At 44.1% G+C, this 14,369-nt stretch overlaps 1 protein-coding gene across 2 annotated transcripts; it reads right to left on the reverse strand.

Moving 5' to 3' along the window:
* Positions 1 to 967: 967 nt before the first annotated feature.
* Positions 968 to 13,748, reverse strand: LOC306797241 (protein NLRC3-like). 2 transcript variants are annotated; one of them, XM_079296506.1, is made up of 7 exons: positions 13,614 to 13,748; positions 8,449 to 8,731; positions 6,158 to 7,955; positions 5,894 to 6,067; positions 5,175 to 5,348; positions 2,149 to 2,339; positions 968 to 2,011 (listed from the first exon to the last, which is right to left on the reverse strand). In XM_079296506.1, exons 1-7 carry the CDS (start codon positions 13,647 to 13,649, stop codon positions 1,428 to 1,430), a joined length of 3,240 nt encoding a protein of 1,079 aa, XP_079152632.1. In that variant the 5' UTR covers positions 13,650 to 13,748; the 3' UTR covers positions 968 to 1,427. The 2 variants fall into 2 exon arrangements, with proteins under 2 accessions (XP_079152632.1, XP_079152633.1); XM_079296507.1 differs by lacking the exon at positions 5,894 to 6,067.
* Positions 13,749 to 14,369: the final 621 nt, after the last annotated feature.

Below are 14,369 nucleotides of genomic sequence, written 5' to 3' on the forward strand. Positions count from 1 at the left end.
CTGAGATGTAGTACAGTATAAAGTACATGTACCTCTGAGGTGTAGTACAGTATAAAGTACTACATGTACCTCTGAGGTGTAGTACAGTATAAAGTACAACATGTACCTCTGAGATGTAGTACAGTATAAAGTACATGTACCTCTGAGATGTAGTACAGTATAAAGTACAACATGTACCTCTGAGATGTAGTACAGTATAAAGTACATGTACCTCTGAGGTGTAGTACAGTATAAAGTACATGTACCTCTGAGGTGTAGTACAGTATAAAGTACATGTACCTCTGAGGTGTAGTACAGTATAAAGTACTACATGTACCTCTGAGGTGTCGTACAGTATAAAGTACTACATGTACCTCTGAGGTGTAGTACAGTATAAAGTACTACATGTACCTCTGAGATGTAGTACAGTATAAAGTACTACATGTACCTCTGAGGTGTAGTACAGTATAAAGTACTACATGTACCTCTGAGATGTAGTACAGTATAAAGTACTACATGTACCTCTGAGATGTAGTACAGTATAAAGTACTACATGTACCTCTGAGGTGTAGTACAGTATAAAGTACAACATGTACCTCTGAGGTGTAGTACAGTATAAAGTACTACATGTACCTCTGAGATGTAGTACAGTATAAAGTACATGTACCTCTGAGATGTAGTACAGTATAAAGTACATGTACCTCTGAGATGTAGTACAGTATAAAGTACAACATGTACCTCTGAGGTGTAGTACAGTATAAAGTACTACATGTACCTCTGAGGTGTAGTACAGTATAAAGTACTACATGTACCTCTGAGGTGTAGTACAGTATAAAGTACTACATGTACCTCTGAGGTGTAGTACTGGTTCATTGGGTACATTCATTAAATACATATTCATGTTATCAGATATTCATCATATTCATAAATCTTAACTGGTTCTTTCATCATCGCAGTAGTTCTGAGGAAGACAACAAATACACAAATACACCAATTTAGTACTTTTATTGAGACCAAAACCATAATCCAATCCAAACACAGAAGGTACTTGATGAAATACAGCTTCCATCTTTAAAGCAGTAGAAGTACACGTTTACAATGTGAAGTACTGATCATTTCCATCAATATGAATCATTTGATGAACACATGTATTCTAATAACAGACAGATTAGAGTCACTGGGATCTGCTCAACAGCTGGTTCATTGCACAGAGAAAGTTTCTGTGAACTCAAAGTACACGAGTACACAGTTCCACATGAAGAACTCCTTCAACAGAAGATGATGCAGCACTGAACTGCTTCTGATCTTCATCTTTATGTTCTTTAACGTCACAAAGAGCTCAGGAAGAAACTCACCACCAGCATTATGAGTGTGAGCAGACTTATCAACTCATCTTTGTTCCATGATTAACATTTCACCGCATTATGATGCTTCAGACGCCCACAGACCTACAGAGACACCGAGGGACCAGAACCAGAACCAGAACCATAACCGAACCAGAACCCAAAGCCAGGATACAGAGGTTCAGTGAATGTGGTGTTGAAGGTGTGGATGTGGGTCAGTGTGTCTGAGGAGACTCTGTAGAAGGACAGAGAGCCAGCAGGACAGTCCACATACACTGCTACTCTACCAGAGGAGGAGGAGGAGGAGGAGGAGGAGGAGGAGGAGGAGGAGGTGGAGGAGGAGAAGGAGGTGCGTGTTGTTGTCTTATTGTGACAGACAGAGTAACGACCACCAGTGCACCACAGACTCCAGGACTGATCATTAAATCCAAACCTACAGTCTTCACTGACTCCTCTCCTGCTGATTCCTCTGTAACTCACTGATATATAAACGTCTCCTCTCCACTCGGCCTCCCAGTAACAGCGACCAGTCAGACCAGTTCTACACATCAGCTGAGGATACTCATCAAACCTGTCTGGATGATCAGGATATGACTGAACCTCCTCCACATATGTCACCTTCCTGTTGTTGTCAGACAGTTTGAGTTCTCTGTGCACTGTGTTTGTGTCGAGTGTGAGTTCACAGGAATCTGATGGAGAGAACAAGACAACACAGCTGCAGTTATTCATCTATCATGTGTTTGATGATGACATCAGAGATGTGAATGAGTGATGTCACAGTGTGAAGATGCTTTGTCTTCATGGATGGATCTCAATCAACACTTACATTTCCTCAGACCTGGTCTCAACCATCGGTCTCCAGCAGGCTCCACCCTGATGGGAGGATGGAGGTCAGACAGCAGCCTCAGTCCTGGACCATTGTAGCTCAGGTCCAGCACTCTCAGGTGGGAGGGGTTGGACCTCAGAGCTGAGTCCAGAGAAACACCGCCTTCCTCTGTGACCAGACAGCCTGACAGCCTGCAAACCACACACAGAAGAAGCCTCTGTGAACATGTGGCGCTACGTTCTGGTCCATCTTTAGTTCAGATACAAGTTCAGGATGAAGCTGGAACATCCTGCTGGAAGGTGATTCTGAGTCTAGACCAGGGGGGCAACTATTGTCCCCAAGGGGCCGCATGAGGAACAGGGAGTGTTGTGGAGGGCCGGACCAACAGACTGAACTCAGTCCTGCTCATCATGACTCCACCTCTTTATATCAAGCAGCATGTTGTTGGTGCTGATCAGCTGTGAGTGCTGAGAGTAAATGTTATGATCAGTGGTGGAATGCAACTCCTATATTTGCTGAAGTACTGTACTTAAGTACACATTCAAGGTACTTTGCTTGAGTATTTGTATTTGATTTAACGTTGTACTTCTACTCCACTTCACAGAGAATGTTTGTTCACAGATGTAGGTCGATCCAAAGAGAAGCAACATCTTCTGAGCACGCCTCCTCATGTGGAACCTTCTCCTCTTTGAGAGAAGAATACAAATCCAGCAGTGACACTGACTTAAAGTGCTCTGCAGGACCGCATCAGACTGCAGCTCAATGAGTTGGAGCTGAACATCACTGGGAGCATGATCCACACTGCACGTGAAGGAGAAGACGTCATGTTTCACTCTCAACTGTTGACGTCTTGAAATGGCCTTGAACTCACCACGCAGCGCCCCTAACATGGATGAGACCTGTGGAGATGTTCAACTGATGGAGTGGCTTCTTTCAGGGTGTGCAGGTGGGTGAGAGTGTTCCCTGCATCTGTCATGAAGGCCTTCACCAGGCTGTGCATGGCATGTGCAGAGAGGCCCTCGCCTTGCAGTTTGGTATTCAGATCATTCATTAGTGCCGTCACACCAACGGCAAATGAAAGATCTGTCATCCAGTTTACACCAGAGAGCTCTGGGATGTTCTTGCCTTCTCACAAAGCTCCTGAATCTCTGCTCTCAGGTCCTGAACTCTGAACTCTGGTCAGCACTTTGCCCAGGCTGAGCCACTGACCGCTGTGTTAGCCTGTCACTGTGTTCAGTCTCATGCTGCTCCAAGAGTGCAACAAGCTGTCTGTGCTTCAATGCTCGTGCCCCGATGACGTTAACTGTTTCAGTTACAGCATCAACAGCGTGCTTCAGTTTGAGCACTGACTCACACAACACATGTTGATGTGTCATGCAATGCAAACATACCAAGTTCAGTTCCGGGTTGATTTCAGTCACGTCATCTTGCATCCGCTTCAAAAGTCGACATTTCTCCCGTCAGATCTGGACAACCGTCGGTTGAGACACATGCCAGTTTGTCCCATTTCAGTCCCAGCTTGTGGAAGCATGCATTACCTCCGTGCACACGTCACTCCGCCGTCGTCCCTTTCATTGACTGCATTGCTGCAGCTCCTCTGTAATCACCAAGTCTTTCCTTATCCCACGTACAAAGATGAGTCACTTGCTGTGTCGGACATCGCAGCTCTGGTCCAGAGCCAAGGAGAAAAGTTGGAAATGGTCTGCTCTTCTTTGCAGCTGGAGCTCCAGATTCCCCTCCATGTCCTCGATCCTCCTCGTTACAGTGCGCCTGAGAGCTGCACATTCTCCAATGCCTCTTTTTTCTGGGGGCCTCGTAGTGCAGCAGAGTCCACCAAACACTCTTTGATGAACTCCCCATCAGAGAATGGCTGACTGGTTTTAGTGTGACATCACAAAGCCGGTCTTGGCGGCTGCATCCCTGGATGTGTGAAGCTCGGTAAAAAGGCCTCGTTGCTGTTGCAGCTTAGCTAGCAAAGCCTCAGACGTCCTGTCCGCTCTGCATCCGTCAGTGTTTCCTGTTTCTTCTCGTAATGACGATTCACATTGTAATCCTTCAACACTGACTTGTTCTCCACAAACTAAGCACACGGCTTTACCTTTGACTTCAGTGAAGAAACACTTTAAAGTCCATGTTTTGATGAAACTCTACTCTCTGTGTCAGTCTTTCTGTTTTAACACAGGCTGACATTGTTGAGGGCTAACAGCTGACTCACATCTCCCTAAACTCAGTTCACCAACACATTGCAGTGACGCTGCTGCTCACATACGTTCAGAACATACGTACATTGAGAAGAAAAAACACAACAAGTCGCCTTCAAAATAAAAGCCATGCAGCTCTATTCTGTGCATGAGGTACACTTATTTACCTTTTATTCCTAATTTCCCAATGACCTCTGCAAAAGGAAAAACTGTTTGTTTCATGCTCTCTGCATAGTTCTCTGGAGGAGGACAGCGCCCGCTGTGACATGAAACATCCATACGGGGCAAAGAGCACAGAAGAAGCATTTGCAGGCCATATATGGCCTCGGCAGAGAACCGGGCCTGTTCTTGTAATGCAGAGAACATAGCAGGCATTGCACAGTGCACACGTATGACTGTCCTCCACTTTCAGCCCCTCCCTTCTCTGCTCCTTTTCTCTGTCTCTGAGGTATAAATAAACATGTACGGAGATGATTCGTGGGGCATTCCTCACAAGACTCTGCAATACGTGTCTGTGAGATTTGCTCTCTGCTTGCCTGCAGGCAAATACATTAACATGGCAACTTTGTTCATTCATCAGACTCTGTATTATTTGATATTGACTCACAAACATATACTTTCTTCTCCCGACTAGTCTTAGGAATTTCCCAATGACCTCCCGCGGGCCGTACAATGCCCAGTCTGCTCTAGAAGCTAACGTTCAGTTAAAGGTCCTTTGACACATTCCTCCGCAGGTCTGCAGTTCATCATCTGATGTAAATCTGATTTAAATAGTCAAATAGTATGATAGTAATATAACAGTTGAATGGGTGAGTTAATCCTGACCTGAGAGTCTCCAGTTCACAGTGTGGACTCTCCAGTCCAGCAGACAGCAGCTTCACTCCTGAATCCTGCAGGTCGTTGTTACTCAGGTCCAGGTCTCTCAGACTAGAGGACTGGGAGCTGAGGACTGAGGACAGAGCTTCACAGCTTCTCTCTGAGAGGTTGCAGTGTGTCAGACTGAAGGAAACAATGACATCCATGTTAAAATGTTTGCTAAGCAGATGCATTTCTCAACCTGATTCCTATTTCTTTCCATGTTATCGTGTCTTGAGTGACTAACGGGGACAGCAGTTCCTGAACTTGGTCAAGTACTGAGAGAGAACACGAGGAAGTAAAACGTTGTTCTGACCTTTCTCATTCCGTTTCATGTTTCATGTGACTTGTTGCCAAAGTAGGAGAGAGGAGTGCCATTGGACACCGCTTTAGTCAGAGTTAGTTGTGTTGGAGTACAGAAAGTGAAGCTGAATATGTCCGTTACTTATAACAACAATCTGAGCCTGTCTGTGGCAACAACAAGCTCTATTTATGGACGTACGTTGACGAGTTGCCCGAGCGATGACATTGCAGACCGTTTAGCGGCTGCCGTCTGCAGCGTCCTCCCTCAATACTGGACCAACTTGTCCCCATTAGTCACTTAGACACAAGGACAAAGGTCCAAGTTACCCTCTAAAGTTAAGAGAGGTGTCTCAAATCATTTGAGACAAAGCGTAACGTGATCTGACCTGAGAGTCTCCAGTTCACAGTGTGGACTCTCCAGAACAGCAGACAGCAGCTTCACTCCTGAATCCTGCAGGTTGTTGTTACTCAGGTCCAGGTCTCTCAGACTAGAGGACTGGGAGCTGAGGACTGAGGACAGAGCTTCACAGCTTCTCTCTGAGAGGCTACAGCCACTCAGTCTGAAGAAGCAACAGAAAACAAGTAATACGTTATTTATATGGTCTCTCCTGTTGAAATATAGTCTTCATTGATTGTTAAAGTCTACCTACAGAGCTTTGTTGGAGGCTTTGACCACTGGCAGCAGCCTCAGAAGAGCCTCCTCTGAAGCAAAGTATTTCTTCAGGTCAAACACGTCCAGATCTTCTACTGATGACAGTAAGATGAAGACCAGAGCTGACCACTGAGCAGGAGACAGATTATATGCGTAGAGAAGTCCTGAACTCAGGGCCTGTTGGATCTGCTCCACTAGAGAACCATCATTCAGTTCATTCAGACAGTGGAACAGATTGATGCTTTTCTCTGGAGACACATCCTCACTGATCTTCTCCTTGATGTACTGGGCTGTTTCCTGATTGGTCTGTGAGCTACTTCCTGTCTGTGTCAGCAGACCTCGTAGGAGACTCTGATTGGTCTCCAGAGAAAGACCCAGGAGGAAGCGCAGGAACAAGTCCAGGTATCCATTTGGACTCTGTAAGGCCTTGTCCACAGCACTCTGGTAGAGACGTGTTGGTTTAGGTTCGTCTCTAGAGACTTCAGACCTCCGGGAGGTTGTTGGTTCTTCTGACAGCAGATTGACTCCAGAGTTGATGAAGGTCAGATGGACATGAAGAGCAGCCAGAAACTCCTGAACACTCAGATGGACGAAGCAGAAGACCTTGTCCTGGTACAGTCCTCTCTCCTCTCTAAAGACCTGTGTGAACACTCCTGAGTACACTGAGGCTGCTCTGATGTCGATGCCACACTCTGTCAGGTCGGATTCATAGAAGATCAGGTTCCCTTTCTGCAGCTGATCAAAAGCCAGTTTCCCCAGAGACTCGGTCATCTTCCTGCTCTCTGGACTCCAGTGTGGATCTGTCTCAGCTCCTCCATCATACTTGACCATCTTTTGTTTGGACTGAACCACCAGGAAGTGGATGTACATCTCAGTCAGGGTCTTGGGCAGCTCTCCTCCCTCTCTGGTCTTCAACACATCCTCCAGAACTCCAGCAGTGATCCAGCAGAAGACTGGGATGTGGCACATGATGTGGAGGCTTCGTGAGGTCTTGATGTGGGAGATGATCCTGCTGGCCTGCTCCTCATCTCTGAATCTCTTCTTGAAGTACTCCTCCTTCTGTCGGTCAGTGAACCCTCTGACCTCTGTCACCATGCCAACACACTCAGGAGGGATCTGATTGGCTGCTGCAGGTCGTGTGGTTATCCAGAGGCGAGCAGAGGGAAGCAGTTTCCCCCTGAAGAGGTTTGTCAGCAGCACATCCACTGAGGTGGACTCTGTAACATCAGTCAGGACCTCATTGTTGTTGAAGTCCAGACGAAGTCGAAACTCATCCAGACCGTCAAAGATGAACAGAACCAGGAACTTTTCAAAGCTGTAGATTCCTGCTTCTTTGGTTCCACTGAAGAAGTGATGAACAAGTTCCACCAAGCTGTACTTTTTCTGTTTCAGCACATTCAGCTCTCTGAAAGTGAATGGAAAGATGAACTCTATGTCCTGGTTGGCTTTGCCTTCAGCCCAGTCCAGAGTGAACTTCTGTGTTAAGACTGTTTTCCCAATGCCAGCCACTCCCTTTGTCATCACTGTTCTGATTGGTTCCTCTCCTCCAGGTGAGGCTTTAAAGAGGTCTTCTTGTCTGATGGTTGTTTCTGGTCTGTGTGGTTTCCTGGATGCTGTTTCAATCTGTCTGACCTCATGTTGATCATTGACCCCTGCAGTCCCTCCCTCTGTGATGTAGAGCTCTGTGTAGATCTCATTCAGAAGGGTTTTCTTTCCTAATTTAGCGATTCCCTCAAACACACTCTGGAACTTCTTGTGAAAGTTGGATTTGAGTTTCTGCTGACACTCCAGAATATCTGGATGAATAAAACAAAGACAAAAATCAATGAGGGGTTGTTTCAGTGAATGTGAGTCATTTCTAACAAGTGTACACATTTCTGTATCAATGAAATATATTTATCTCATTTGATAACTAAAGGCTCTGAATAGGTTAACGATTGTAGAATGACTTTGTATCATTTAACATCAACTGACATGTTGTGCTTCATGTGTGCATGAACTCTGTGGTCTCCAAATAACCAGAAGGTTTATTACTTCATTACAGAGGGAATCAATGACGTCCAAGCAGCATCTTACAGTCACACCAGTGTGCTACTTCTAAACATTAGAGGCAACAGAAACAGGATTGTCTGCCTTTATTTCGTTGACTTTTCTGAAATTTTTAACATATTTTCTCCGGTGGGCGTGTGTTTGGTAGCTTCTTCTGAAAGCCAAAGTGCAACTCACTTTTTTATGTTTAAAGTCTTTGTGAGATGTAAGTTTGATCTTTGTGTTCATACCATGACTTACCTTTGGGTTCTGATTTGGTTTTTGATAAACTCTTCACGAGATCATTCTCACCAATCTTCACTAAAACTATTCGGGCCACTTTATTAATATTGTCTATGCAGTAGTTGTTGACCATCTGATCCACTGTGTCCATCCGGTCTGCATTCTCCAGTCGACTCTTTGGGATTGCTGGGAAGTCTTCTATGACCTCCTCCAAAAACCACTTGAATTTTTTTAACTGGACGTCTCCTAACTTCTCCAAAGTGTCCAAGAGGACCTCTTTAGGTGTCTCCATCTGTCCTCTCTGTCAAGATACAAAAGAGATTGTTTCAAAATACTATTATTCTTACATTTTAAAGTCATGTGATGAAAGAATAATGATCATGCTGTACATATTTACTGACAATCAGCCACTTAAAGGAGAGCATGAAGGAGGTTGATTGATTGCGTAATGCACATGTGAGGACAGTGCGTCAAAACCTGTCCAACAGGTGGTAGATGTCAGCCTATCAGAGGTGTTTGTATTTCCTCATTCCTCTCCCTCACCTGCAGCTGACTCATGTTGTGTTGTTGAGTGTTGGAGACGGTTATTGTAATGTGTGTTATGCTTTCTTAAATCAAATCAAGTGTTCACTGAGTCCTTCCTTTCCTTTAGAACACGTCCTCACAGCGAGCCAATCAGACACATCACAGGTGAGGTGATGTAGTTCTCCTCTCTGTCCACTAGATGATGCTCACTAACCATCTAAAGAGATGAAGACCAGCTCAGTTCAGAAAGATTCAATGAAGCAGCAGCAACTTGGATCACATGCACGTCTCACTGATGAGACACAATGTGACGTTTACATGTATTTATCTATAAAAGTGTTATTGTGAATGAAGATTTGGTGAAACATGTTCATCAATCACATTCTTCTATAATGATTTATAACCAGTCAGGGTCAGCAGAGTCAGGGTCAGCAGAGTCAGAACCAGCAGAGTCGGGACCAGCAGAGTCAGAACCAGCAGAGTCGGGACCAGCAGAGTCAGAACCAGCAGAGTCAGAACCAGCAGAGTCAGGACCAGCAGAGTCGGAACCAGCAGAGTCAGAACCAGCGGAGTCAGAACCAGCAGAGTCAGAACCAGCAGAGTCAGAACCAGCAGAGTCAGGACCAGCAGAGTCAGAACCAGCGGAGTCGGGACCAGCAGAGTCGGGACCAGCAGAGTCGGGACCAACAGAGTCAGGACCAGCAGAGTCAGAACCAGCAGAGTCTGGACCAGCGGAGTCGGAACCAGCGGAGTCGGAACCAGCGGAGTCAGGACCAGCAGAGTCGGGACCAGCAGAGTCGGGACCAGCAGAGTCTGGACCAGCAGAGTCAGAACCAGCAGAGTCAGGACCAGCAGAGTCGGGACCAGCAGAGACGCCTCAGCGTTAAAAACAACTTGTAAAGAATCATTCAGTGTTTTTTCACAACATTCAAACATCAGTTTCCAAACTCATTTCCTGACTTTCAGTCTGCAGAAACTGAACTCAGCTTCAGTTTTAGTTTTGTTTGAATGCATAAATATCTTTAAACATGTTGATGATGATGAAGGTCTGTGAGTGTCTGAACTGGCTGTTTTTCTTTCTATGAGCAACATAACTTTCTGAATATCTCGCTCAGTCTGACTTCTCTATTTTAGTTTCCATTAGTTACTGCTGTTAGTATCACTTCTGATGCACTTTGTATTTTCACTCTTGCATTTAATCTTTGTTCTTGTATTTTACTTCTTCTATTTTAGTTGAATTCTGTTTCCCAAAGGTGTCAGAATGACTTCTTCTACACTTAATAATTGTTACTCTATTGTTTATTCTACTGTTTTTGTTCTGCTGTAATCTTTAATGAAAGAATATACTTCTGGATTAATAAAGTTCTATCTTATCTTTTCTTCTTTGCGATGCATTCAAAGACAATCTGAGACTTGAGACTCGACTGCTGCAGTGATGAGCCATCAGAAAATCAGACAAATCAAAAATAAAATAAAAAACAACAATGTACAACCTGAGGAGGATGATCTGAATAATAGTGAGGAAGATGTTAAATGTAATTTGATTTTGTGTTAAATAGTGAAGTGGAGACATTGAGAGGTCAAAGGCCTCCTGTATAAAAGTGACCAAGTTCATAGAATATGTACAAAATAAATATCACAAACCAGAAGATATTTGAGTTGATAAACAAGTTAAAAATCATTTCAATGCTTCAAAAACAGTTTAATTAATTAATTTAAATTCAATGTTTGAGCAGAAACAGTTTGTGTTTCAGACAAAACTTCAGGAATCTAAATGCAAAAACCCGACAGACTTCTTTTAGTTTAACGAGTTTGAGTTGCGGCTTTTCATCCAATCACGTCGCTGCATGAAAACGAGTCTCCAGCAGCTTCTCTGATCAGCTGATTTCACGCAAATCAAAGAGAAAAAAAAGAGAAAACCTCAGAGTCCACAGATCAGAGTGTGTCGCTTTGAATCAGAATGAAACTACAACGGTCAGTCTGCTACTGACGGTTTGACCTCCATGAGGAGGAGGAGGAGGAGGAAGATAAAGAGAAACAGGAGGAATTTTATTATTTAATGTTGTAATCATTTTGTATTTAATGTTGTGCTCAGTGATTGCTCTGTGCAGTGGGAGAGGCTTGGCTTCCACATCTCAAGGATATTTATAATCAGTCCAGTCAAGATTTCACTCCAGTGTGTATTCAACTAACTGGAGGGATATTGAACTACTAGACTCAGCTGGAATAGACTAAGTACACTATTCTAGTTTGTACACGTTTTGTTTGAGCTACCTTGCCTGGTTCAGTGTTAGAACTGTCTGCAGTCTTTGTGTGTGTGAGCCAGGTGTGATTAGAGGTCCAGCTGGCCGATTGCTCTGTGATTGCTCTGTGACGTGGGAGAGGCTTGGCTTCCACTCCTGGCAGACAATGAGCAATCAGTAGATTGCTGTCCTTAAGCACTGCTGGAGGCTGGAAGCGTCAGGCCAACAAAGGCAACAGGGCGACTTTTTCAAGCTAAGACTTCTCGAGCGTGTACTTACGGGGTTTCTGTTGTCTAACACGTGTTTGCATCCTGTTTCTGTCCGTTCCTCTGCCCGGTGGTCACGTAGACATTGGATCACTCCCAGGTGCCGTGACTCCACTAACCTCATCTATCCTACTCTCTCAGCTCATGGCGAGCAAGCGGTAGGGGGGCTTTGGAATTGCCAGTCGGCAGTGCCGAAAGCTGAGTTGATCTCAGGCTACGCTTCCTTTCTCTCCCTCAGCTTTCTTGCTCTAACTGAGACCTGGATCACACCAGAAAACACCACCACACCCTCAGCTCTGTCAGACGTGTACTCTTTCTCTCACACTCCCAGAGCTGCGAGGTGCTGGTACTGGCCTGCTAATTTCCCCAAAATGGAGATCCTCTCTTGTCTCTGTTCCACAGTTTTCCCCGTCCTCTTTTGAATTTCATGCTGTTACGGTCACTTATCCAGTCAAGCTCACCATTGCTGTTGTGTATCGCCCACTTGGTGAGTTCCTGGAAGAGCTCGACACATTAGTCTCACACTTCCATGACGATGGCTCCGCACTCATCCTGCTCAGCGACTTCAACATCCAGACTGATAAGTTAGATCCTCTTCTTTCCTTCCTCTCCTCCTTTAACCTCTACCTCTCCTCTTCTCGTCCTACCCACAAGGCCGGCAACCAGCTGGATCTTATCTTCACTAGACACTGTTCTACTGCTAACCTCTCCATCACTCCCCTCCAGCTCTCTGACTACTATTTCATGTCCTACTCTCTCTCCTCTCCCCCCGTACTTCCTCCATCTACCCACATGGATTCTCCCTGTAGTCATCTCCGCTCCCTCGCTGATCTTTCCTCTTCTGTTACCTCTGCTCTCCCTGAGTCCTTGTCTCTGCTATCCCCTGATACTGACACTGATCTTCTCCTCGGCACCCTTTCCTCTTCTTTGGACAACCTCTGTCCCTTCACCTCCAGGTCTGCAGGGCCAACTCCACCTGCCCCATGGCTGTCGGACTCAGTGCGTACTGATAGACTAAGAGAGGCTGAGCGTCAATGGAGAAAAGGCAAACTCCCGGAGGACCTTCTTAACTTCCAATCTCTTCTTTCCAATTTTCCTTCCTCTATCTACTGCTAAAGCTGCTTTCTTCTGCTGTAAAATCCTAACCTCTGCTTCCAATCCTAAAAAACTCTTCGAAACTTTCTCTTCACTCCTACTTCCTCCCTTCTCCCTGAAAACTCACCTCTTCAAGAAGTACGACCCTGAGCCTTCCACTCAGCACTGATTGTATTCATACTAGTTTGTTTCTGTACTTTTGCTCTGGTTTATGCTCTTAGATGCTTGTTTAAAGAAGGAGATGCACTCAGGACTTCTACTAGTTCTCTTGAATACCGATGTTGAATACACTTATTGTAAGTCGCTTTGGATAAAAGCGTCTGCTAAATGACTGTATTGTAATGTTGTATTCGATGTTGTTTTTAATGTATTTATGTTGTATTTTATGTTTTCAATGTGTGGTAAATAAAATGTTTCTTTTTAGAAATGACTCAAACTGCAGAATTTCATATATTTTGTTGAGTTGTGTACTTAGATTATCCCAAATCTTTCCTACGATCATAAACCGTATCACGTGTTCATCATAAACCATATCACGTGTTCATCATAAACCATATCACGTGTTATTTCTTTGATCAGTCTTATCTTTAGGAACCTTTGACCTCTCACTGCAGTTCCTCATATCTGTTCAGTTAACAAACGTGCACGATCATTGCTGTATACTCCCAGAAACACACTTTACCTTCATTTATACTCACAGAAACACACTTTACCTTCATTTTTACTCACAGAAACACACTTTACCTTCATTTATACTCACAGAAACACACTTTACCTTCATTTATACTCACAGAAACACACTTTACCTTCATTTTTACTCACAGAAACACACTTTACCTTCATTTATACTCACAGAAACACACTTTACCTTCATTAATACTCACAGAAACACACTTTACCTTCATTAATACTCACAGAAACACACTTTACCTTCATTAATACTCACAGAAACACACTTTACCTTCATTAATACTCACAGAAACACACTTTACCTTCATTTATACTCACAGAAACACACTTTACCTTCATTAATACTCACAGAAACGCACTTTACCTTCATGAGCTGAGCTCCGGCATGTTGATCTGCCATCAACACGCAGCGTCCCGATGCACTTTAACCCTGAATAAATAATGTGCAGTGGAAGCCGCGCAGCCTCAGGTAGAGCGGCCACACCTGGACCGACTTGACGTCATCCAAAGAGTCCAACATCCAGCAGAGATCCTCTCCGTGTCCGCTCCTCACCGCTCAAGTGTTTCCTCAGATCTGTATCAAACTCCAGGAGAAGTTACGAGGCTTCATGTCTGTGATTTGATTCCTTTCTTTCAAACTTAAACACCCGTTATATTTTGTCAAACGTTTTCTTCAAAATAAAAGTAACATTTAAAGGATATTTTCTCGAGGACTGCACTTGAGTACAAGAGATACTTGTACTCAGTGGTGTAAGAAGTATTCAGATCCTTTACCACACTAAGTACAAAGTACAATAATTACCTCTGAGATGTAGTACAGTATAAAGTACAACATGTACCTCTGAGATGTAGTACAGTATAAAGTACAACATGTACCTCTGAGATGTAGTACAGTATAAAGTACAACATGTACCTCTGAGATGTAGTACAGTATAAAGTACTATATGTACCTCTGAGATGTAGTACAGTATAAAGTACTACATGTACCTCTGAAGTGTCGTACAGTATAAAGTACATGTACCTCTGAGATGTAGTACAGTATAAAGTACTACATGTACCTCTGAAGTGTCGTACAGTATAAAGTGCATGTACCTCTGAGGTGTAGTACAGTATAAAGTAC

This window comes from Melanostigma gelatinosum, assembly GCF_949748355.1.
Source record: "Melanostigma gelatinosum genome assembly, chromosome: 24".
Lineage (NCBI taxonomy): Eukaryota > Metazoa > Chordata > Actinopteri > Perciformes > Zoarcidae > Melanostigma > Melanostigma gelatinosum.